The sequence below is a fragment of the Sorex araneus genome, chromosome 1 (assembly GCF_027595985.1).
Source record: "Sorex araneus isolate mSorAra2 chromosome 1, mSorAra2.pri, whole genome shotgun sequence".
Taxonomy (NCBI): domain Eukaryota; kingdom Metazoa; phylum Chordata; class Mammalia; order Eulipotyphla; family Soricidae; genus Sorex; species Sorex araneus.
The window spans coordinates 388,578,995-388,603,538 of NC_073302.1; the positions used below are offsets into that span (position 1 = coordinate 388,578,995).

A 24,544-nucleotide genomic window follows, 5' to 3' on the forward strand; every position below is an offset into this window, starting at 1 on the left:
TGAAGCCACACCCCAAAGAATATAATGTGTTGTATAAACCTTTAGAATAGATAAAATTATAGGAATGGAAAGCAACAAGTATGGACGGAGGTCAGGGCACAGAAAATGGGTTAACCATAGCAGAGCAGCAGTGGGAAATTTGGGAGTGATCAAAATACCATGCCTATGGTAGTAGACAGATAATTCTTTCACAACTGAAGAAACGTCACAGAAAGTGAGTTTTACTGTAGACAAAATATTACAAACATAGAATGTAACACAAAATGAACTAAAATCTGCACAGATGATTCTAACTGCATTAAGAATGAGTAACAAAACCACACTGAAGAGAACAAAGAAGAAAAGAGTTAACTCAAATAGTTTGAAAACAGTATTTTGACTATATGGTTAAAGACAAAAAGCATAATTAATATATATGTGACAATGTCAAATTTCTATACTGAATAGTCACTTGTACTGCAGACACAAACCATATTAATTCCCGAGGGGAAAAAAAAAAACATCGATGAAAGTCAGATGACAGAAATCACATGAGATTAAAGAAAGAAAATGTCTTTGATCTTATGTAATTTCTGACGTCTGACATTTTCTCAACTTCAGTGTGAAATAAACATGATATGAATTAAGATATAGTTATGAAAATGTTAATACTGGTACTGGAGCTGACAAGTGAAGCACCCGGCTAAGTATGATTCTACAGTTGTTTTAATCTAAGCATTTAAAAAAATAAGATACTTGTCTAAAGTTTAGATCAACAAAGGGCTGGAGAGATGATACAGGAGGTTAGGAGCTTGCCTTGCATGAGGCAGACTCCCTTGTGATCCCAAACATTACATATGGTCCCGCAATGAGTCACCCTTCAGCACGGAGCTAGAAATAGTCTGAGCATAGACAGGCTCAAGACCCAAACATCCGCTGCTCCCTCCACCCTCCCCCCAAAATCAATAAATAACTATTAAAATTCTGCATACAGTATTTCAAAGACAATTACTATATATGTTATAAAAACTTTTATAGACTCTGAAAATTGCAATTCAAACTACAGATAAAATGACTATAGCCCTTTTCAACCTCTATGAAAATAACACTTTAACATAAAAACTGTCCTATAAAAATTGTCTCACACACTAATTTCCTATCAAGATAATCTGTGAAGTAAGGAAATCTATTTTTATTTGTTAAAAGGATATAAAAATAATCCAAAGAAACTAAAAGTGTTATCTGTAATCACAGTATAATAATGTTAATATAGAGACCCTCTGCTGATAAAGACTATGAACCAGGAGGTCTTCTAACCCAGAGTGGCTTCTTACAGACATGCATCTAGACAGTGAGCTGTACTATGACTATGTGCCGCCCGGGGAAGGATTTTCCCTTTCCACCCTGTTTTTCTGCACAAAAAATGGCGGCGGTGGCATCATCCACGGGGCGAGAGCCACCCCCTAAGTCTTCCACCCAGAGGTAGGAACTTTGCAATGCTGTGGCTCATAGGCGATCATGGGATGGGGGTGGTACCAGCATGCCCTCGGCCCAGATAAGATCCGAGCTGCTGCTTGAGAAACAGACCCTCTGCTCCTAAAGACTATGATCCAAGAGGTCTCCTAATCCATTTTGGCACCCAGAGCGGCTTCTTAAATAAATGCATCTAGACTGTGAGCTGAACTAAAACATCAGAAATCCAAAATCCAGCCGCGTGAGCTCATAGAATCTTCATTCTCAGCAATGAAAAGAAATTATTAAATGATGCCTTTTCATTAGGCCTGATTGTTGGGGGAAAATTCCAAACAATAATAGTGAGTTCTCTACTGAAATATTGAATGTATTCAAAGTATAGAGAATAAAATGAAGATCATTAGCTACTTAGGTGGGGGTTGGGTGGGAGGGGGGTATATTGGGGTTCTTGGTGGTGGAACATGTACACTGGTGAAGGGATGAGGGTTCAATCATTATATGACTGAGACTTAAACCTGAAAGCTTTGCATTTTTTTTTCTCACGGTGATTCAATATAATAAAATTTAAAAAAATAATAATGTTAATATAGCTGAACCATATGGTTTCTTTTACATAATTCCTTCAAATAAATAATATATGCCTATTATGATGGAATAATAGGTTATAATGAATTAATAGGCTAATAATGAATTAATCTTTACAATGATAAACGTTCAAATTTTTCTGGTATTAAAAAATTGTAATGGGGGGGCTGGAGCAATAGCACAGCGGGTGGGGCGTTTGCCTTACACTTGGCGACCCGGGTTCGGTTCCCAGCATCCCATATGGTCCCCTGAGCACCGCCAGGGATGATTCCTGAGTGCAGAGCCAGGGATGACCCCTGTGCATTGCCGGGTGTGGCCCAAAAAGCAAAATAAAAATAAATAAATAAAAAATTGTAATGGGGGCTGGAGCAATAGCATAGTGGGTAGGGCATTTGCCAAAGTTAAAAAAAAATTGTAATAGGGAAGAGTACAGAAAATTTTAAAATTACAAGAGTGAGTATTAGAAGCTGAAGTTTCTCCATCAGCATATATATCAACCTTTACCACCTGAGAAGAGGACCATGGCAGCTGTAAGTACTGGTTATCGCAGACACAAACAATTATTAAGGGCGAGCCTAATTAAATTTCTTTGAGACAGTAAAGAAAACATTTCCTTGTTTGCTGGCTTGAAAGAAAACTTAGATTAATCTCAGTTTATATTAGTAATAAAACAAGGTTACCTGACTACTTGTTTCACTTATGGCTTCTAGGAGTTTTTCAACTGCTGCTTGTAGCCGAGAGCTGATATTCAACATAAGTTCTTCATTTTCAGGGTCTACTTCTGTCCCAGTAAAACCACTCCTTATAAGTCGTTGTGAGAGTTCTGTTCCTTCCTCAGTTACCGTCGACCACATGCTACTGTCATTTCTTGGGATGTCACTTGCAGAGTAAGAGGGTATAGAATCATCTGTAACTAGAATAATAGTAATTTAAAGTATTTTAATATTTGAGCAAAAAAAGTTTAAGAACAAAATTTAAATTTGCAATCACAAAAGTAGCAGGTCTTTTAATAATAACAATATTGCAACAAAACAAGTAAAATAGGAAAAATGGAATGTAATACTTGGAAACCAGAGGGAAGAATGAAGATAATGCTATGCAAAAATTATGATTTAAAAAAATTAATATTAAGCTATTTAGTATTTTTTCCTCAGTAATATCTCTTTTGGGGAGAGGGATTGGGTTTTGGATCATACGTGGCAGTACTCAGAGGCTCTACCTGGCTTTGTGCTCAGCAGGGACCACTCTCTGCAGTGCTCAAGTGTTAGGAATCAAACCAGGGTTGTCTGCATACAAGATAGTTCTGTACTATGCCATTTCCATAGTATTTCTCTGGCCTAATAAAATCTTTCAATAACAAGTTTAATCAGATTATTTACTAAATTCCTATCATGACACTAAGTAATAAGTACATAGCAAAAACTGACTTCCATCCTCAAGAAGAAAAGAAAGGCACAAACAACTCATGGAAAGAAAAAAACTGCAATGGCATGTTCCAGGTGAAAAGAAAGAAAAGTACTTGATCTTTTCTTATCTGGAGAGAGTATGAATTCTGAGTCTTACACTGGACATCAGTGTCAGGTCCAGCTACACAGTAAGTAGGTACTGAAGCTCATTCTGCAGGCTGCTACTTTAGTAAGATACTGGGAAGTGGTCAAACTGATGAGCAGTTGTAATTTAAAACTATGTACTTACAGAGCCACACCATTTTTATTTCTTAAGTAAAGAAAAGTGAGCTTACATGGACAGAAGAAAAGATTGAAAGTGTTTTTCTGTAGGAAAAAATTTAAGTATAGATTACTTGTCAGTTTCATGGAAGTATGTTACAACCAAAAATAAAATTTTCAGAAAAAGAATTTCTATTGCTCTCTTACATGTAGTTCCTATTTCTTATCAGTAACTATACAAATTAAATGCAGACATTAAATTAACTTAATGTCTATAAATTAGGAAATAAATAGCAGCAATTAGAGAAGCACTGGAGAAAGGAAAGACACTGTAAGAAGGTTTTCTCAACTATCCTAATGGGAAGTGAAGACATGAAATAAGACAGACAAGGAATGGGACACATGCTAAAGACTGAATTTATGAGTAAGAAAAGGGAGAAAGAAAAGCAGTCCAGGGTTTCGGCTAAGATGATTCTTAGCTGACAAAAGGAGTCATTAAGAAAAATACTAAAACGGGGAGGGAGGGAGAGAGGGGGAGAGAGAGAGAGATAGAGAGAGAGAGAGAGAACGGCAGGGAGGGTATTTGCCTTGCACGCAGCTGACCTGGGTTCGATCCCTGGCATCCTATATGGTCCTCTGAGGCTGCCAGGAGTGATTTAGAGAACAGAATGAGTACTGAGCCAGGAGTAAGCCCTGAGCACCTCTGGGTGTAGGCAAAACAAACAAATCAAACAAAATCCCTAATAAAAACATAAGACAGTATAGATAAGGAGGAATAAAAAAAGGTTAGTCTGAGGTGCTAATGGGCCCTGTGCAAATGAGCCAACTATTGAAAATTTGTGTCTGCAAGTGAGTCATGTTATTTAATCTTGATGATGGATACTTTATTTTAATGAACAATATTTAGTGAGAGAAAGGACTAAGCTGTAGAAGTTATATATATATATATATATATATATAAACCTTGGCTCATTCCTGGCACCAGATACTTCCCTGAGCACCAGACCCGAGCACCACAAGGTGTGGTCCCCAAACAAAGAAAACCTAAATCTGAGTATATTCCAGTGGGAGAAACAGAACTCATCTTTTTTATTCCAATTAAAGAAAGGGGAAAGACACCCATTTCACATTATTTGCAGTAACTCGTCCTTAAAAAACCAGAGAAAAATTTATTTGGCAAGGCAATTTCATTATAGGGCACTAGAATCTTAGAATTGCCAGTTTGATAACAGAACTACAATTTCACTGGAAAACTACTACTGAGATCTAATAGCATACGGTGATCATTCAAAAAATTCTTTTTTCGCCTTTTTTTTGGATCCGGCTGCGGAGCGAGCATGATGGAAGAGCCCAAGGGAGCGCCCTTGGACTCCAGGCAGCCCACTGAACTAATTCCGGCATGGGACCAGAGACCCCACGGTGCGCTGAAACAGTGGGAACCGGGCATCCCCCAATTCTTTTAACCTGTCTCTCTCTCTCAACTCCTCCCTCCTGAACACAGCGCAGGACTTCTCCATCTTATGAGCACCATAAAAGGGTAAAAGTTTGTAGTGATGTTATTTCTGGTTGTACTTTCCCTGGACTTTATACAGAAACCCAAAACCTAATGTCATCTTAGCATCAGCAATATGTAATGGTTCGCTTTTAATGGGTCGGACTTTTGTGGGAGATCCTAACAAGAATAGTAAGTCTGTTGCTGAAATATTGAAGGCAATCAAAACGGGTAGCCATCTCTCTAGACTAAACTAAGCTATATCCCCACGCCAGCTGAGAAGAAATTTTCTTCTTTCTCGGGAAGAAACGCGGCGTGTCGTCAACTACAGTGTGATGTCCATTAAGCAAACAGACCTGGTGGCGTGGGAATGGGATATAAGGGGAAAAATTATGTACATGGAACAGTGGGACGCTGGTGGAATCTCGAGCCGGAGCCGATACCAGCGCAAGACCTTCGGTTCCAGAAACTGCTTGCAGACACTCTACTAGTCTATCAACTAAGCCAGAGCCCCACGTCTGCTGATGACGGGAAATAACCATCCTTTTCGTTTTTTTTTCCCTTGTCAGGCAGCGTGGCGATTACTAAACAGGCGTGAACTCGGTGGCGCGGGGCAAGGGGGAAAAAGAAAAGTTATGTAACAAACAGCGGGACTTAATATCTCTATATTCTTAGTAGTGGAGAACTATCAAATGCCTCCTTGGCAATAGGACTGCTTTTCTTTTTTGGGGGAAACCCCAACAACGGTAGTGAGTTGTGTGTTGAAACATGGAATGTAATCGAGATAAGGCATAAACGAAGTGAAACTTATCAAGTACAAGGGTGGGGACTGGGGAGGTGGGAGGGGGCGGCAGGTATACTGGGGGGGTTGGTGATGGAAGATGGGCACTGGTGAAGGGAAGGGTGTTTGAGAATTGTATAACCGACATAATCCTGAGAACTATGTAACCCTCCACATGGTGATTCAATAAAATTAAAAAAAAACTATTATATAATTAAAATATTAACTAACCATTAGGGATAAATAAATTTTAAAAATTAAAAATGTAATTCAAAATACAAAAAAATTGTCCTTCACAAAAGGATAACTTGAAAAAACAAAGCAATTTTTGTTAAACCATATGTTATAAACCACAATATCAAAAAAAAATTCTTTTTTCATGTACTGTATGGATTACATTTAATAAGTAAATAATAAGCGTCTTAAGTTAAGCAAAGGCAGGTGATATGACAAGGCTCTGACCCAATGGTCTCTTTAAATATCTCTAGAGTTTCAACTGAAAACCATTACCTGTAATACATAAATTATGTATTAAATATCTAGGGGACCAAGGGAGTTAACCATCGTCATCCTGAGCTAGAACACAAATTCAGGGTATTCTGACTATTAATCCGGCATTTTTTTTCAATAACAGCACACTGCTCCAAGAGTAAGCTATAGCAAGTGAGATTCAGTCCTGAGCTTCTTCATAAAAGGTTAAGTACGGAAAAATATATATATATCTTTTTACAAGTCCTAAATTAACTCAGTTTTTATGAACTAGTCAATCAATTCACACAAATTCAGATGATTTCACACTGACTCCAAATTTCATAACTAAGTTACTCTTATGAGAAAGCAAACATTAACAAATCAACTATTTGTTTTTCAGAGTTGACAAGTCCATACATGTTTAAACTCTAAACAAGTTCAGACTTGAAAGTTGAAAAGCAAGATCCACAAGTGCTATTATATACAACAGAAAGTCTTATGTAAAAACTGAGAAGCAACATTTCTCTATAGTCAAGGCTGAGGTGAAATTTTATTATATTAAATAAAGCATGAAAGAAATATTTCAAAAGTTTATTTTGTTTGTACAATACAGCTTCTTTAAAAAATACAGATATGGAGAGATAGTGCAATGTGCTTGAGGGCATGCTTTGCACGCAGGAGGCCCAGTTTTGATTCCTAGTAATATATGGCCTTCAAAGCACTTACAGGAGTGAACAGGAATAGCCCCTGAGCATTGTGGGGTAAGGCCCTCCCAAAAATTCTTGCACACAAAACATTGTCCATACTTTATGCTCAGATCTGTCTTCAAAGTTTTACATTATAAAGCTTATTAATTCAATATTTTCTTCCAAATATAAAAAATGGACGTTTTTCTAAATGATTTTATTAGTAAGATATTACTACGATTTTATCTTGCCAAGAATCCCAATGCCTCCTTCACTGTGAAGGACAGTGAACTGCTGTAAAAACAGAGCTCACAGAGAAATTCCCCAGGATATGTCTTTTTATTTAAATATGAGAAAACAGAGATAGACATTTAATAATTATTAGGAAACATAAAAGCAATCACACAAGAAAATAAGGCTGTAGATCAGAAACCCTCAAAAAGTATATGAATTGGCATTATAGAATGTCAGACTTTAATTAAATGGGGAGATATATTTGGGTATGGAAAAAGTAATGAAATGTGTTCTTCACTTTCTGACACAGAATTCCTAACCCTAACTTTTTCCATCTGACAAAAACTTCCTCTGTTTCAATTCCCTAATTATCTCCTTGCAAAAGACAAAGAAATGAAATAAGGATGAGAATTTGGAGATCACAATGTGAAGTTAGAAATTCAAAAAGCCAATATACACAGCTGGAAGGCAGAGCTTTGAGATGGCTATGATAAGTCAGAACTTAAGCTCTGGATTCACAAGCATTTTGTCATACTTCACTTTTCCAAAAGTGACAAAGGATAGTCCTAAGATGAGATCAAATTTAGTTTCTTATCAAGACTTTCTTTTAACCATCTTATGAGGTAAGTTTTATTCTTTTTCTTTTTAAGTTTTATTAATGACAGGTGAGACATGATTATTACCATAATAAGAACCAACTATAAAGTAAAATTTAATGCAATATACTTTAGATTACAGAGTTGAAAACTTAAGTAAATGAGAACAGGCATTTTATTATGTTGTATTAAAAACAGTAATTATTTTTTTTCCTTTATCATTTTTTGGACCACACTTGGCAGTACTCGGGTTAATCCTAGCTCTGTGCTCAGGAACTATTCCTGGTGATACTTGGGAGACCACATAGGATGGGGGAGGGAGGGAATTGAATCTGGATTGGTTGCATGCAATGCAAATGTTCTACCTATTGTACTGTTGCTCCAGCCCAAGTTTTATTCTTAAAAGCTCTTTTTTCCTCACATTTCCTTAATTTTTAGGGTGGCCTTGGGACATAGCCCATATCTCCTAGATAACTGGTAAGAATCCTGAATTGTGATGTGCCACTTTTCTTCTACTGAGGGGCAAACAGTCTCTGGTTTATACAGTACAGAAGTAACTCGGAGTATTCATGACCACATAGCTCTATGATGGCAAATGCTATTTAAAAATTGTGTTTTGAAAAGAATGGCTTAAACGTATCTGGATATCTTTTTGTTGGGAAATACTTGTATCACTTCTGCATTTTCCACACAGAGCAAATGTCTTGAATTCAGAGATAATGAAGACAGTTTCAAAATAAAATAAAACTAGTACCTCCCGAGTGTGCTTCATGGATACATGACTTCATGGGTGCCTCTGCTTCTGACCTCCAAATCGGGCTGACGGATGACTGGCCTTTATTGGATCTATCTAGAATACCAAGGACATGACGACCAATTGTTTCTTCTACAGCTGCCGTTGTCTTTACAACTTCTAAGAGGACCTTCAGAAGTCTGTTGTTAGCTTTCTGGAGTGCATATCTGTACAGATAAAGAAACATTTAGAAAATGCTTAATCTTAAAAGTGAACATTTTGCCATGCTCCAAAAACAATTGTACTACAAAATTTTTCACACAGAAAATAAATCACATGGTCCTCCCTCTTAAAACAATATGCAACACACCTATATCTTTTTTTTAATTTCATAATTAATTACAGCACTTGCTTTCTTGTAATTTTGATGAATCATTAAGCATTTCTATAAAATTTGAAAAGTGGGCAAGGACTAAACCCAGAATTACACAAGCAAAGAAAGTGCTTTACTACTGAGGTACATTGCCAGCTTCTAATATTAAAAAAAAAAGGTACAGCAATTCAATTACCTGAATGAAAACAAAAACAAATAACCATAATTTTAAGATAGCAGTTTCCAAATTAAAATAAAATTTAAAAGAAAAGCAAAAAGTTAAGTTAGATAAAGTGAAGTAGAACCCAAGCACATTAAAGTTATAATAATAGTAACACCATTCAGAATTCTTCATGGTTGGCTATACACATATTATTTTATATTCACCTTTTTAGTTTATATAAAATATTCTTAAAATTATACCAGAAAAATTTCATTTTTCTACAACATACTGATGATGATGTAGAAAACTGACAAAAATAAGTACAGATCAGTTTTTAAAAAGATTTAATCTATATTTTCTTTATCTGCCAATATGCTGTTTTTTTTTTTTTTTTTTTTTTTTGCTTTTTGGGTCACACCCAGCGATGCTCAGGGGTTACTCCTGGCTTTGCACTCAGGAATTACTCCTGGCGGTGCTTGGGGGACCATATGGGATGCCGGGGATCGAACCCGGGTCGGCCGCGTGCAAGGCAAACGCCCTACCCGCTGTGCTATCGCTCCGGCCCCCAATATGCTGTTTTTAAAATAACTGTTTCAGAGACAGAAATTTCTCAAATTACATATACCACATTCATTACTTCCAATAGAAGGAATCTATTTTCAAGCAAAGGAATCAATGACATTTCCTTTCAAATCAACACATTGTTTCTAAAAAAAAAATCAGAAAATACTGCTAACCACCATCTGAAACATCTCAGTATTTGGAAATAATCACTGTTAACATTTTAATTCTTATCTTTCTTAGAAATTTTCTTCTTTTGCTTATTCTCAGAACATACACAATTTTTAAATGGTGTTACTGTGACCAAAATGTTTTTAAGCCTTTTCTTTTTTTTTTGGTTTAACATAAACGTCTTTCCATATGAAAAACTTTACTTTCTATAATGATTACACTCCTATAAATATTCAGAAGATCTGAATAAACAACTCTAAACAACTCCATTTTCCAAACACCTTATTTCAAAAACATATTATAGTGAAAATACTTACATATAGACAAATGAGAGACCTTTATAGTAAAGGTCCTCTGACTTAAAAGAGTTTCCTCTCTCAACTTCATATTGTGAGAGGTCACCAACAATTAGGTTAAAGGATATCTGCTTTCACAGACACATGACAAAACTATTTTAAGACAAGGGAATACATGAAAAAGATTTTCTTTAGTATTAGCCAATAAAGGGTCTATTTTTTACCTAGATCAGATTTTCTGCTTATAAAAGCATGGATATTAAAAATAAAACTCTAGTTCAATTAGTAGGAAGTTAAGTCAAGGGACTTAATTTCTTTAATGTTCTCTGAGGTGTTGTTCAAGCCCCAAACACCTCAGGACAATCTGAATATATTTATACATGAAAGAAATGAAAATTAATATGATGGTAAAAATAAATATGTCTACTCATTTTACCAATACTCACTACAAAAATTCCTAAAAGTTAAACAATATATAATTTTTAAAATATACAAATTACAGATAAATAATATAAAATAAACAGCTTATTTTGTATTGTCATGGTAACTCTAATTTTCATACACTGTCTTTCTTGTTTGAGTTCCATACTGACTGTGTTCCATACTGATGATCCAATGGGGAAGCCAAAAGCTTAGGGGCCAAATTCCTCCATGCAAGCTGAGGAAGGAGGTTAGGAGGACACAGAGGAATTGACCGTCATGGAAATTGGAAAAGGAGGAAATTAAATTAGTAGATATTAGTTTTAACTTAAAGAAAGTATTTTCAACTGAACAAAACAATGTTTTAAATATTGTGACTAAAGTACTTAATATTAATGTGAGGATACTATACTAAATTTTCACTAAAATTTTTACATTTTATATTAATGTTTATAAAACCAAAGTAAAGAAAAATGTTTGGGTAATATCAGATCTTAAATTTATTACTCTATAAAACTGAAATATGATTTCAAAGTTTCCATTTATTACACAGTAACTTAATGAAAACGCTAAATGTGGACTATTCCACTCTTTTTTTCTTATCAATAATAATCTAGGGTGTAGCTTATACCAATGATTTTTAACTACCGGTCTGTGGATTAATGCCTGTCTACACGTACAGAATTTGAAAACTACTGGTTTATACTAAATGATGTCTATATAGAGGAGAAATAACTCACAACTCACAAATATAATTTTTTTTCAGAATTAAAATGTGGCCTATGAACAAAATTAAGCTAATTAAGAAAGTTCAATGACCAGGGCTAAAGCAACAGCACAGAAGGTAGGGCGTGTTTGCCTTGCACGCAGCCAACCCGGGTTTGATTCTCAGCATCCCATATGGTCCCCTGAGCACTGCCAGGGGTAATTCCTGAGTGCAGAGCCAGGAGTAACCCCTGTGCATCACCGGGTTTGACCCAAAAAAAAAAAAGAAAGTTCAATGACTAAATAAAGCCTTAACATTTACTATGTTAAATACACAAATACACGAGCAATAGTATCCAATTAAAAATTCCCTTATAATAAAACTATAGTGATGATTTCTATTTAATAAAATACTGATAATTCTTTAGAGTATAAAATACAAATTAAATGTACAACATTAAAAATTAAGGCTTTTTCATGTTAAAACTACTATTTTAATTAACTTTGTATTTAAAAAAATGTACATTCTTGAATACCTTTCATTGGACAGAGTATCAGGAGCCAGATCTTCAGATTTTCTATCCAATTCCTTCTCTTTTACAGTCTGTTCTTCAACTTCCCCTTGGTTTTCATTTCCATTCTGTTTAAGTTTGTGTAGAGGCAGAGAGGACAAGACAGAAAGAAAACCTATCATTTCGGAAATTGCATGCCATTCTTTTCTATTGCTATGAGGTGAAACAGAAACCTCTGTGTGCAAAACGTAGCTTGAAATAATGTTTAACTATATTTTATCAAGAGATTAGCATTATCAAAAAAAGATAAAGCAAGTCTAGTGCACAGATATAAAATTGTTAGTGGGTTGAAGTTAATGAGGGCTACAGTGCCACGATGCAGTTTGTTAGGTTGTTCCCTGGTAGAAACAATAGTTGCTGCTATAGTGATTTCAAATTCAAATGACCTTCAGTGAAATGTAAGGCACTCTGACTCCACCTACCTGACATGCAAGCAATCACAGACACATTAAGCAAAATACTAATAAAAACACATTTCACACCAATACAAAGACAAACAGATCCTACTACATGGTTGATCCATTGCTCCTGAAAGGGCTAAAGTCCATACTACCTGTGTTTGCGTACTGCTGTTGCGCAGCTCACAACACAACTTCTCTCTTCCAGCTAGGGATAGTTGCTTTAATGCTTCCAGCTCCTCTAAAAGCACCCTCTCTCTTTCTGAAACCAGGTTTTCATTATCTATTGAGGATCTCTAAATAAGAAAAAAGGTCATAAGAGAAAGTTGTTTGCGATAGAAGAAATACAGCAGAAATATTGAGCAGATTTCTTTTAACCCCTTGGGACTAATAGGCCTTGGTTATACCTCTGACCAAAATCCCATAATAAGGGGTTAAAAGCATAGATTGAATTCAATGCAAAATTTGAAACATTAAAAAAGAAAATCAGGTAAATTAAGATTAAATACTTAGTCATTTATGTGGTTCAAAAAGGATTTATATATACTAATTTTGCATTGAAAACTTTTGAAGTTTCAATTTACAAAATGCATTGAAGAAAAGCATACTTAATTTTTCTAAATGATATATTTTATCATTTAGAAACTCAATAAAACACTCAAATTCCCCATTATTCTGCTTGGAAAACTACATTACAAGAGCACTATTTCTTATATCTCCTCTTGGCTTGTCTCCAATTACATTGAATAAACTTGTTTTAATGAGAAATTCTACATATACATTTCTTGCTTTTCTGCAATGATTTTGTGACTATTATTATTTACAGAAATGGATAAGAATCAAGCTCCCAAATACCAAGGAATATGTAAATTTAGTCAAGAGAGGGACAGAAAACATCATGTAAAAACATCATTTATATTTCTCAAATCAAGAAGAGATGTTTCCTTAATTACTTTAGATTTCCATTCATGATTAAAAAGGTAGATTAGAGACAGATTAAGGAAAAATTGGAGATGCTAGTTGGTGGAACAGTGAAACTGTACTGAATAAAGAAAAGCTGAGTATCAAATGTACCTCAGCACAAAGAATCTCCAAAACTGTCTAAGTTCTTTTCACCATAAATGGCCAAGAGAACTCTTAAATTTAAAAAGAAAAATACCCTATAGTCACTTTGTAAGTGCCTGTAATGACAGCAATATAAAACAGTAGAGACAATGTCCTCAAGGCTGAGTTCGGTATCCCCCAAAGGCTGTCGTGGTAGTGTGCTGTGGAGTTTGTTCCTTCTGTTAAATATCTGCAAATTTTTAGATTTTTGGCAGTAATTTTGACTTTTTTTTTAAGACTATATAAAGAATACTGCTAAGTTAGTTGGAGAGAAAAGGTAAATCTATACCTGGGCTAACTGTCTATTCAGTCTCTTAATCTCTTCTTGAAGCTGCTCTTGGTCTTCTCGCTGTCTCTCCATTTGGCGCATGTGTGCTTGCCTCAACAGTTCTGTTGCCTGCTGATGCTCCTGGTACTGTCGTACAAGTTCCTGCCTCATATCTTCCAGCTGTTCTTCATTTAACATTAGTTGTCTAGAAGCATCCATATTTGATACCAAAATCTCACCATGACTCTATAAAGGAGAAAAAAATAGATCTTCTTTAAACCATAACACAATTTGTAGAAATATATCAGCATCATTATCTATCATAAATATTAAAATAAATAGATATATTACTAGTCACACAAAGTTATTTGCTTTATTCTATTAAACAACGTTAAGTTTTGAAAGATATCTGTCCTAATTATAAATCCAGCCATAATGCCCAAAAGTAGAGAGAGAGTATGGGGAAAATTATCTGCTATGGAGGCAGGGGGAGGGTGGGAAAGGAGGCTATACCAGGAATATTGGTGGTGGGGAATGTGCACTCGTGGAGGGATGGGTGTTTGATCATTATGTGACTGTAACCCAAACATGAATGTTTGTAACTATATCACGGTGATTCAATAAAATTTTTAAAAAATTATAAGTCCAAATCAATGTGAAATTGATTGCTACATTATTCTTCAAAGTAGAGTGACTTATTAGTTTAGATATAACCTAACTTTAATATGGAGGAAAAATATTGCAATCCTTCCTACTTTAAATACTATAACTCCATTATTTCTTTCGAGATTTTGCTTAGGAAATAATAAAATGGACTACCGTTATTTTAAAATTAAATTTATGAAAGAAAAGAAACATTTAATTTATATTATGATCCAATCATCATAGTACTACAGAGAAATATTTGAAATAAAAAATATTATTTTTATTTACATTTTATTTAAAATCTGAAAGCTTTATAGTTTACTTTCTTGGACACACGAGAAGTCAACTTTTTAACAGGAATTTAACCTCTCCTTCAAAGATTTACCTCTTAGGCCAAAGAGATAGTAGAGGAGTACTCTACTTAGGAAGTATGGCAACCTGTCTTGCATGCAGTAAACCTTGGTTCAATCCCCACCATCTCATATGGTCCTCTGAGTACCACCAGGAGTTACCTCTGAGCACAGAGCCAGAAGTAATACCTGAGCACCACCAGGTGTGGTCCCAAAACCCAAACCCCATCTCCTACAAAATACCATACAGTGGGTAGGGCGTTTGCCTTGCACGCAGCCAACCCGGGTTCAATTCCTCCGCCCCTCTCGGAGAGAGCCTGACAAGCTACCGAGAGCATCTCACCGGCACGGCAGGGCCTGGTAGAGCCCGTGGCATATTCAATATGCCAAAAACAGTAACAATAAGGCTCACAATGGAGACGTTATTGTTGCCCGCTTGAGTAAATCAATGAGCAACAAGATGATAGTGATACAGTGAAACAGTTACCAATAAATTAAAATGGCTTCATGAGCATCTCACATGCATACCAAAAGAAGCTGACAACTTGATCTTACTGTGCCTCTAGACGTAACATAACCTATTTTGAATGTTAAAAAAAATTTGAATAATAATATTAAAAGAAGTAGGATTACTCTGCTAACTGCATAACTGAGGACATTAATTGGTAAATAAAGAAAAAAAAGTATATACAGAGTAAAGTGTTTTATACTGTTTTCTCAATTAAGTAGCTCTCCTTGCAATATTATCACATTTAATGATTCATATATTGCCAAATTACAGTACATTTAATCTTAAATTAAAACAAAATAATATAGACATAATTTAAATGAGATTTTCTCATACAGTATGTTTAAGACAAACTATGAACTAGACTTATTTAAAAAGTCATTTATTTATATATTTACAAGTGATAAAACAGTCATAACTGGAGAAATAAACCTGGAGTGGATATAATACTTTTCCATTAAGCAACATTATTGCTAATATATTTATACTAAATGAGCCATATTAAAACATATATATATAAATTACATTTTGCACACAATATAAAATTTTACATGGAAAGAATCATACTTACCATTTCTCTAGCTACACATGTTTTCTCTTTGGAGTACAGTTCTTCTGAAATAGTCAGTTCATAGTCCTTTGACTCTGAGGCACTGATATTAGCATGATTTGATAAAAGAACCTCTTTCCCATCTTCTCTTAATTCTTTACTAAGTGGTTTAAATTCATCTTTAAATTTCATGTCTGTTGCCACAGGAGTCTGAAAACTAACTTGACCTTGTGACAATTTTATTTCTTCTAAATAATTTTGGTTTTCTTGCTGACAGAGAGTTTGTGGTTGTTTTAGTGACAGTGGGACTTCTTTTTCCCTGGATAGTCTCGATTGTTCTGTCTGCTGAGCAAATGCTATACTCATTGACACAATAACCTAAAAAAATCAACAAAAGAGAATTAGATTTTTAAGTATATTAAAAATTTAAAGTTATTGCTCAAAATTATATGAATTAATAACCGAAGCCTTGGGGCTAGAGAGATATAGTACAGCAGAAAGGGCGCCTGCCTGCCTTTGCCTGTGTGGCTGACCTGGGTTTGATTCTTAGCACCTCATAGAGTCCCCCGAGCCCACCAGGATTGAACCCTAAGCACAGACCCAGGAGTAAATCTGAGCATAGCTGGGTGTGGCACTTGAACAAAACAAAATCAAACACATCACAGTCTCATAATTTTAAATCCAAAAATGGCTATGATTAACTAGGCAGTAATAAGAGAGAATACCAACATATTTACTTTACTGCTTGAATTTTTAAATTTAAAAATTTAAATTGTTACAAAGATTACCAGAGCTAGTCTTTAGCAGAGCTATAGCAAGGAAGCTTGCTATATGGGTGGAGCTGTGGGGGTTAAGTTAGTGAAGGGAACACTAAGGACAATGAGGGAGGAGTAAAGTGCAGGCTCTAAAGGGAAGGGATGTCCCTTTACTGGTGAAGGTATTGGTGCTGAAGCATTATACACCTGAACTGTAATAATGAACAACTAACTCTGTAAGTCAAGGTGATCCGATTGTTAGAAAAAAAAAACACTAAAAAATTCAAAAGTAAAAAATAAATGTTTTGAGGAAAGAAGAAAATAGAGAGGTTTGAAGAATACATGCCTAGCACGGACCTAACTGGGCTCAATTCCCAGTATACGGTTTCTGAACACTGCTAGGTACAGCCCAATTGGTCTCCCCCAAGTACCACTGGGCATGGCGCTGAGCAGCACAGAATCTCTGGACCCTTGCACTAAACCACTGGCTGGGTGGGCTAAGAATTGCTAGTAGAACTCCCAGAGTTCCCTGAGCAACACTTGAGAGGTCCCTCCCCAGGCCCAAAACAAAAATATTTCCTTGAGAAGGAGATGACTGAAAAAATATGGAAGGCTGGTTCTGGTGTTTCAGCTGTTCAAATCAAAGGATTAAGGCAAAGGAGCTGAGGTGACGTACCAAGAACTGGGAAAGCAGGGAGGCTGCACTGATTTATACTAAAAAGTGTAAGCAATAGTTAGACGCAACATTCATGCAAAACAAAACCAAAAAACCAATAACTTCACTTCTGTAAATAACCAGATAATGAGAGTTATATAAAAATGAGTATGCCTGGAGGCTGAAGCATTAATACAGAGGTTAAGGTGCTTGCCTTGCACAGGGTTGACCTGTGGTTTTCAATAGGGATTTAACCTCTCCTTTAAAGATTTATCTCTTAGGCCAAAGGGATAGTAGAGGAGTTCTCACATAGGGAGCAAGGCACTTGCCTTGCATGAAGCCAACCCTGGTTCAATCCCAGCATCTCATATGGTCCTCTGAGCACCACCAGGAGTGACCTCAGAGTTTGAGCCTTAGCACCATGTATGGTCTTCTAAGCCTCCCTAGGAGAGAGTCAGGAATAAGCCCTGAGCTCAGCTGGTCGTGACCACAAAACAATACAAAAGAAAAATGAGTATGCCTGATGAGGAACTAAATATTCAACTCAGATTTATATATAAATAGGTGCTTATTGACACATACGTGCTGAGTTTCCTCATGTAACAAATTTTAAGCTGAATCCTTAACTTAGCATTCCTATCAATGCTAAGTCATAAAATCTAAAACTTCCATGGGATTGTTCCATGGGAACAGGAGTAATACTAAAAAAATAAGTTGACTAACTCAGAATTTAGGCTCTGATGTAACAACACGATCAAATATACATATAAAAGACAAAAAATACAAAATCACATTTGTAGATAGAATGGCTTTGAACAGAGAGCTAAATATAAAGATATAAGCAAAACTCATCTCCATAAACTTTTCCACTTGATCAGAAGCTAATAATGTTCAATGGTAATTGTTCCCTAATACTTAGTCAATGATATCATACTTCCTTGGCAGGAAGCAGACAAAAGTAAAATACAAAACCCAACCACGTTTGTTCTTGTTTTATACCATAAACAAGTATTTTATAACTTCACCTTTGAAGAAAGCGAAATTCCTCCAAAGATATTACTTGTTTTGTCTTTCTGGAAAATTTTTAATTACCTACTATTCTACATAAAGAACAAATAATTTTCTCTAATATTTCACAGCACTGAAAAGCAATTGTGGGTCTATCACTATCTTAAAGATGACCCATGCATGTAACTTATGACAAAAAATAAGGTTCATTATCATCAGTAAAATCTGTTTTTGAAGGATAAAGGGACTATAAGCCATAATAACGTTCCAAATACTGAACATACCTTAGCTACTTCTTCTTCTAATCGTTCTTGGTACTGCTTTTCCAGCAACTTAGCTGTATGTGCTTCCTGTTTCACTCCAAATTCATCAGAAAACTATATCAAAAAGCAAAATAAATTAATTAAATTATATACTAGATATTTTAAACTTCTACTCTCAAATATTCTCCAAAGAGCACTATTTCTTAGAAAGTTTGAATTCAATAATTTTATTCTCTTAATTAAAAATCATACTTCTAATGAATATAGTGTATAAATAGTAATTTACCATTGCTGTGAGCTTATGGAGATGTAAAGGGATAAATATATTAAGTATTTGTAATTTTAATGTATGTAGTTATAAAGAAGAAAGATTCTTAAATATAACATATGTGAATTTAATTTTTATAAAATGCCAGGAGTAGTTATCTTTGCTCATGAATTTTAAGGAAATATTTTTTGGAGTACTTATTAACAGAATCTAGTTTTTCACCATACAAGCTACTTAAAAAAAAAATCAAAAACAGGCTTTTTAAAGGCAAACATTCTCAGCATAAAGGTACCATTTTATTGTATCTGAATGATATCCAAATAAATACTCCATATAGGGTAATTATAGAAGAATAAAAAAAAGGCCAATATCACTCATTGGGTTCTAGAATGAGAGACAGAAAGCAATCATTTTCTGGGAATACCTAAACAATATTTTAGATAAGTTGTTGCACATCTCCCCATAACACCGTGGGGAGGTATTACCAAAACAAGCTGTGTGCAGGGCACTGAAACTGATTAGCAACCCAGTACCCAGTCCATAAATGTTACACAAACATTTTAAATTAGAACATGTCTGTGGGGGGGAGGGGATTTTAACTTTTCTGTGATTTCCTAATATTGAGAAGACACATTATATTACTTGTATATATTCTTCTGGGTATTTTATATAAGAAAATGTCTTTATACTTACGTATACTGGATAAATACAAAATCATACATATAAAAATGACAGTAAAAAGAACAAATTGAAGGAACATGATAGTTTGAAGATATAATACCTCTACTGTACCACCAATATTTTCTTTCAGACAACTTCCAGGGTATTTTGTTTCCCATGCATCAGATTCAGTAATTACCTTTGAATCAATGGAGAAGCTAAATATAAATAAAAGAATGTGAAAAAATTAGAGTTGCCTGATTTATTCTAACAGAAACAAAAGCATCATCATAACATAAATTTACAAGTAGAATGCTATTACTGAGGCCGGAGTGATGGTACAACAGGTAGGAGGACAGCAGGAAGGGCGTTCGCCTTGCACATGGCTGATCCAGGTTCAATCCCTGACAACACTTAAAGAAGCCCCACCAGCAATGATCCCTGAGCATAGAGCCAGGAGTAAGTCCTCACTGGCCCCAAAACCAAGGGGAAAAATGCTTTTCTTATACATTATTTCACATGTCAAAGATAAATAATTGTCTCTTGCTTTTTTCGTGTTAATTCTACATCCAATTTCTTTCAAGCAAATTTGCTTAAAACAATCATACTGTAGCTGGCAAATGGCCCAAAGGACTGGAACACACATTTGGAATGTGGGAGTCCGGGGTTCAATCTGAGAATAACACGGGTCCCCAGAACATTTCTGGGTGTGGTCAAAACTAATCAATTACACTATGACTATTACTTAGTTATAAATACTACAGGACTATCTCTTACCTTGGTGGAACTGTGGCCTCACTGGCATGTTGAAGCCTTTGGTGCAAACAGTGGATCTCTACCGCATGATTGTCTTCTGTTTCTTTTAATCGCTGGTTCACAGAAGATAAGGAGTTTTCTAATTCTTGAATTTGTTCTTCAAGATGTTTAATTTTGATATCTTGTAGAGAAGATAATTTGCTTGTATGACTGACATCTAAGTTTTATAACCAGAAGAAAATATATTTCAGGACAAATTTCTTAATAAAACAACACAATGACTTTTTGTGTGTGAAGAATATTAATTACTCTCTGAAAAGATAATGACAAAACAGATCCAAGCAGTATAACATCTTCATTTTAAGAATTCAAAAATGTGAAACTAGAATGATTAATAGCAAAATGTCCAAGGTTACTAGATTGTCTCCAATTTTAATGTCATGTATCAAATTACTAAATTTGTGGTATAAAAATAGTGGGTATCTAATAAAAATTTACCAATGTCTTGAAAGTTGGACATCTGAGAATAGGTGGCCAAAAACTCTGTTTCCTCTTCTGGTAGATCATCTTCAGTAAATTCAAATTTCACATCATCCTTCTGCTGCCTTTGAATCTATTAAAAATGAAATTAATGATATAAAGATCCAGTATATTTTTTAGGAACACACTCAATGGTGCTCCAGGGCTATTTCTGACTCTGTACTAACAGTGATCCTGACAATGCTCACTGTGGAATCATTATGTTGTACCAGGGATCCAAACCAGAGTTGCAGGTGTCAGAGCTCCATGAATAGCAAATGCCTTACCTCCTGGACCACCTCTCTGGCCCCATGATCCAGTACTTTGAAAGCTATACTGAAACTTTCAATAACATTTAAAAATGTTATTTTTAATAACATTTAAAATTATTTTATTTTAAATGTTCAATAACATTTAAAATGTTATTTTCAAAATCACCTGAAAATTTAAGTCAGACACAAATAATTTTTCTTCTTCCAGTGTTGGTACAATATTCTCTTCATATTCCTGGAACTATTTCAGTAACTCTAAGGTCCCATAATATAAAGAAGGTAGCAAATTTCACATAAGCATAGGTTGCAGAGAATTTTAGTGAAGAGCACTCAAGTTTATTAGTTGATTTTAGAAATTTCAACTCATATGGGTTCGAGGGGTAGTATTTTTGCTGAGCAGATGCTTGACATAAAGAAGGCAAAGCCTCAATCTATGGTACTACATGGTTCCCAGTCCCCAAGCACCATGAGGTGAGGCCCAAAAAAACAAAACAAATTTTAACACGTATATACTAATATCAGAAACTGGTAATATACACATAATTCATCTCTAGATATATAGCATGTTTGCAAACAAGTAACTGATATATTATTCTTTGCAAACTGATATTGCTTTGCTATTCTTGGTAACTGATACTATTTTTCTTCTATGCTATTCTTTACAGAAATGAAGAAAAATAATAAAAATGGGGTGAGAGAGACAACCAACAACAACCCCCCAAAACAGAGCCATGAGCAGCCCCCAACATTGGTAGGTATGGCCCCAAAACAAAAACAAAAACAAAACAGAGATATTTTGGCTTATTTCCTTAAACAGTTAAATTAGGCAGCACCATGTCAGACACACATATATTCATTTAGTCATTCACCAAGTATTAAACAATCATTTACTAGCTCTCTGGGTCAGTGAGTGACTTAATCAAAATCTTGAAGGTATAAATGTGGTATACTCAGGATATGACTCAAAGAGTAATGAACTCTAAGATTAGAAAGGACATACTGCTAAGGTTGATTGCTAGGCTAAGCTGTTTTGTTGTGTCACAGTTCCCGTAACTTGATTGGTGCCCAGGAACAGACCCATTTCTAGTGGTGGAGAGTGGCCACCATGGACACCATTTTGGGGTGGGAATGTGGTTCCTTCAGATAAAACTCAGGTGTCACATGTTGAAGGTATGTACTGTACCACTTGAGACACATCCCTAGCCTCTAGGCTGAACTTTCATCATACAGACATAGACAGCTGCTGGAAATCATACAGACTGCTCATTATGAAATCAAATGTTTTGTAGAAATTAACATGGTGGTAAAGAAAGGTAGAATGAAATGATGATTTAAAAGATATTTTTTTAAAAAGAACCTAAAGAATTTGTTAGTCAGTAGATAATGGGAGAAGAAGGGAGAGAAACAAGTTGAAGATGACTCATATTTTTTCACTCCCTTTATTAATGAAACAAAGGTCCTAGAGGGCTGTATGATGGGGCATAGAGAATGGTTGTGTTTAAATTCCACAAGACTATCTTCAAGTTGCATTGTTTGCTAGAAGAATTCACAAGTTTCATATAGAGTAGTACTCAAGACTAAGATTAGCGCAAAAATTAAAATACCAAATAATCTTTAATAAACAAGAAAATAAGAGAAGCCAAGAGAGAGTCCAACTATTTCTCAAAAACAGAAAGAGAGCTGATTAAACAAATGTGGAAGAAGAGCCGCAGTTTAAGAAGACAGTTATGTGTCTGAGTAGAAACTCAATTGTAGGCAGAAAGAAGTAGATCCGAAAACAAGTATGTTTCATTAATCATACTACAACCCTTTGTTCCTGACCTAACCAGTCGAAAGTCTGGTGAATGACAAAAATTTTCAAAATCCAGTGAAAGTACCTGGAGAGAACTAAAAAGCCAGAGCAGGTGTTTATGTGACCAAGTAACTCCCATATTCTGGCATTGCACAGAGAGTTATTGCCCATCATCAAACAAACTGTGCTCCACCCACTGCCCTAAAAACAAACAGGCTAATTTACACACATCACTATGGATTACTTGTTTACTGTAACCCCTCCTATGCTATTTAATAGTTTCATTTACTGCTACTATAAGGAAAGCCACACATTTTTACATGGGAGAGAAAGAAGAGACGGGAAACATAGCATAGGGGACAAGGTGCTTGCCTTTCACATGGCCACCCCCGTTGAATCTTCAGCACAACACAGTGCCTGGGCAACACTGGGTAAAACCCTGGAGGCTCCTGAGCACAGTGGGGCAGCCCAGGGAGTTCCTGGCACTGCAGGGCACAAGCAACACGACATCCTCAGGCCTTTGCGTTGAACCACTGGCCCAGCTGGCTAGGATTCACCAGAAGAGCCTGGGGGCCTCCTGAACACTGAGAAACAGCCCCTTTTCTCCTCACGCCCTCTCCCCAAAGGAAAAAAATCCAAAAGGAAAATTTTAATAGAGAGATAAGAACATTTAATAATTAAGAATTTAGTGTGACTTTCGGGCTAGAGCAATAGTACAGTGGATAGGATGTTTGCCTTGCACATAGGACCCAGGTTCTATTCCCAGGACCCATATGAAAATTTAAAAAATAATAATAATTCAGTGTGGCTTTGTTAAAAATTTTCAGTGAAGTGCAGGTGGGGGGTTATTTATAGGTTCATAGGAAGGAAAGAAGAAAACAAGGTTGTTGGGATTTCTGGCTCTTGTTTATTTCTTCAAAGAACGTGACAAAGGAGGAGAAAAAGAATCACAAAGGGAAGAGTGAGGGAGGACAGATATGTCTAAGTATAAGAGAAAAATGGAACATAAAAGGAAAAAAGTGGACAGAACAGGGAAAAACAAACTTAAAAGAAGAAATATGATTATCAATTTTAAAGATGGTAGTGGGGAATATAAATAGCAAGTAAAATAGACTGGGATATAAAAAGGATAGTATCTTCTGGGGCAGAAGGAAAATAAATGGTCATTCGTGAATTCAAAGAAATAAGTAGTTTAGAAGTAACACACTTAAATAATTTATAATTCACAGTTCAAGTAAAGAGGAATAGGATATAATTCATCTGTAAAGAAAATGGGGAATAGAATGGAACATGATTTGAAGAAAGCTACCAAATTAGGGAATGAAAACATTAGTGATCACATATAAGAACCATTATGTGACCCTCAGGGTCCAATGGGGTCAGAGATCATGAATAATTTTATAACGCCACCAAAACAAATCACCATTTAATTTTCTTGAACATACTGAGATATCCAAGAAGAAGTAAAGAAGAATCTTTAGAGCACAATAAGAGTGACAGAAGAAAAAAATCTGGGCTGCTAAGAAAATGACAAATGATTGTGAATAGGGTTTTATATTTTATTGATGAAGAAAGTAATACTGATATAGAGTAATAATTTGTAAGAAACGCAGAATTAAGACATATTTTCTTTTCCCTGCCTTCTTAAATAGTTATCAAGAAGACAGAACAGATTTTCAAGTTTTAGGGGTGATCCCTGAGTACCACTGAGTGTGATCCAAAAACTATAAAAATAATTAAATAAATAAAAAGAAGTTGTCTCGATCTGAAGTAGCCCAAAAGCAAATTCTGAGCATTTTGGAGATGGAGAAACTG

The 24,544-nt window shown here is 35.3% G+C and overlaps 1 protein-coding gene across 6 annotated transcripts in view; it reads right to left on the minus strand.

Annotated features, from left to right (window-relative positions):
* Nucleotides 1-24,544, minus strand: part of AKAP9 (A-kinase anchoring protein 9) — a 145,566-nt gene that overhangs the window by 61,444 nt on the left and 59,578 nt on the right. For 5 of the 6 annotated variants that reach the window (XM_055124946.1, XM_055124969.1, XM_055124965.1 and 2 more), the window contains 10 exons: nt 20,645-20,759; nt 20,168-20,363; nt 19,512-19,608; nt 18,484-18,576; nt 15,803-16,159; nt 13,750-13,974; nt 12,512-12,652; nt 11,923-12,026; nt 8,719-8,924; nt 2,718-2,950 (listed from right to left, as the gene is read on the minus strand). In XM_055124946.1, the coding sequence (XP_054980921.1) occupies nt 2,718-2,950; nt 8,719-8,924; nt 11,923-12,026; nt 12,512-12,652; nt 13,750-13,974; nt 15,803-16,159; nt 18,484-18,576; nt 19,512-19,608; nt 20,168-20,363; nt 20,645-20,759 (1,767 nt within the window). The remainder of the gene's footprint in view (nt 1-2,717; nt 2,951-8,718; nt 8,925-11,922; nt 12,027-12,511; nt 12,653-13,749; nt 13,975-15,802; nt 16,160-18,483; nt 18,577-19,511; nt 19,609-20,167; nt 20,364-20,644; nt 20,760-24,544) is intronic. The other variant, XM_055124956.1, reaches the window with a different exon arrangement.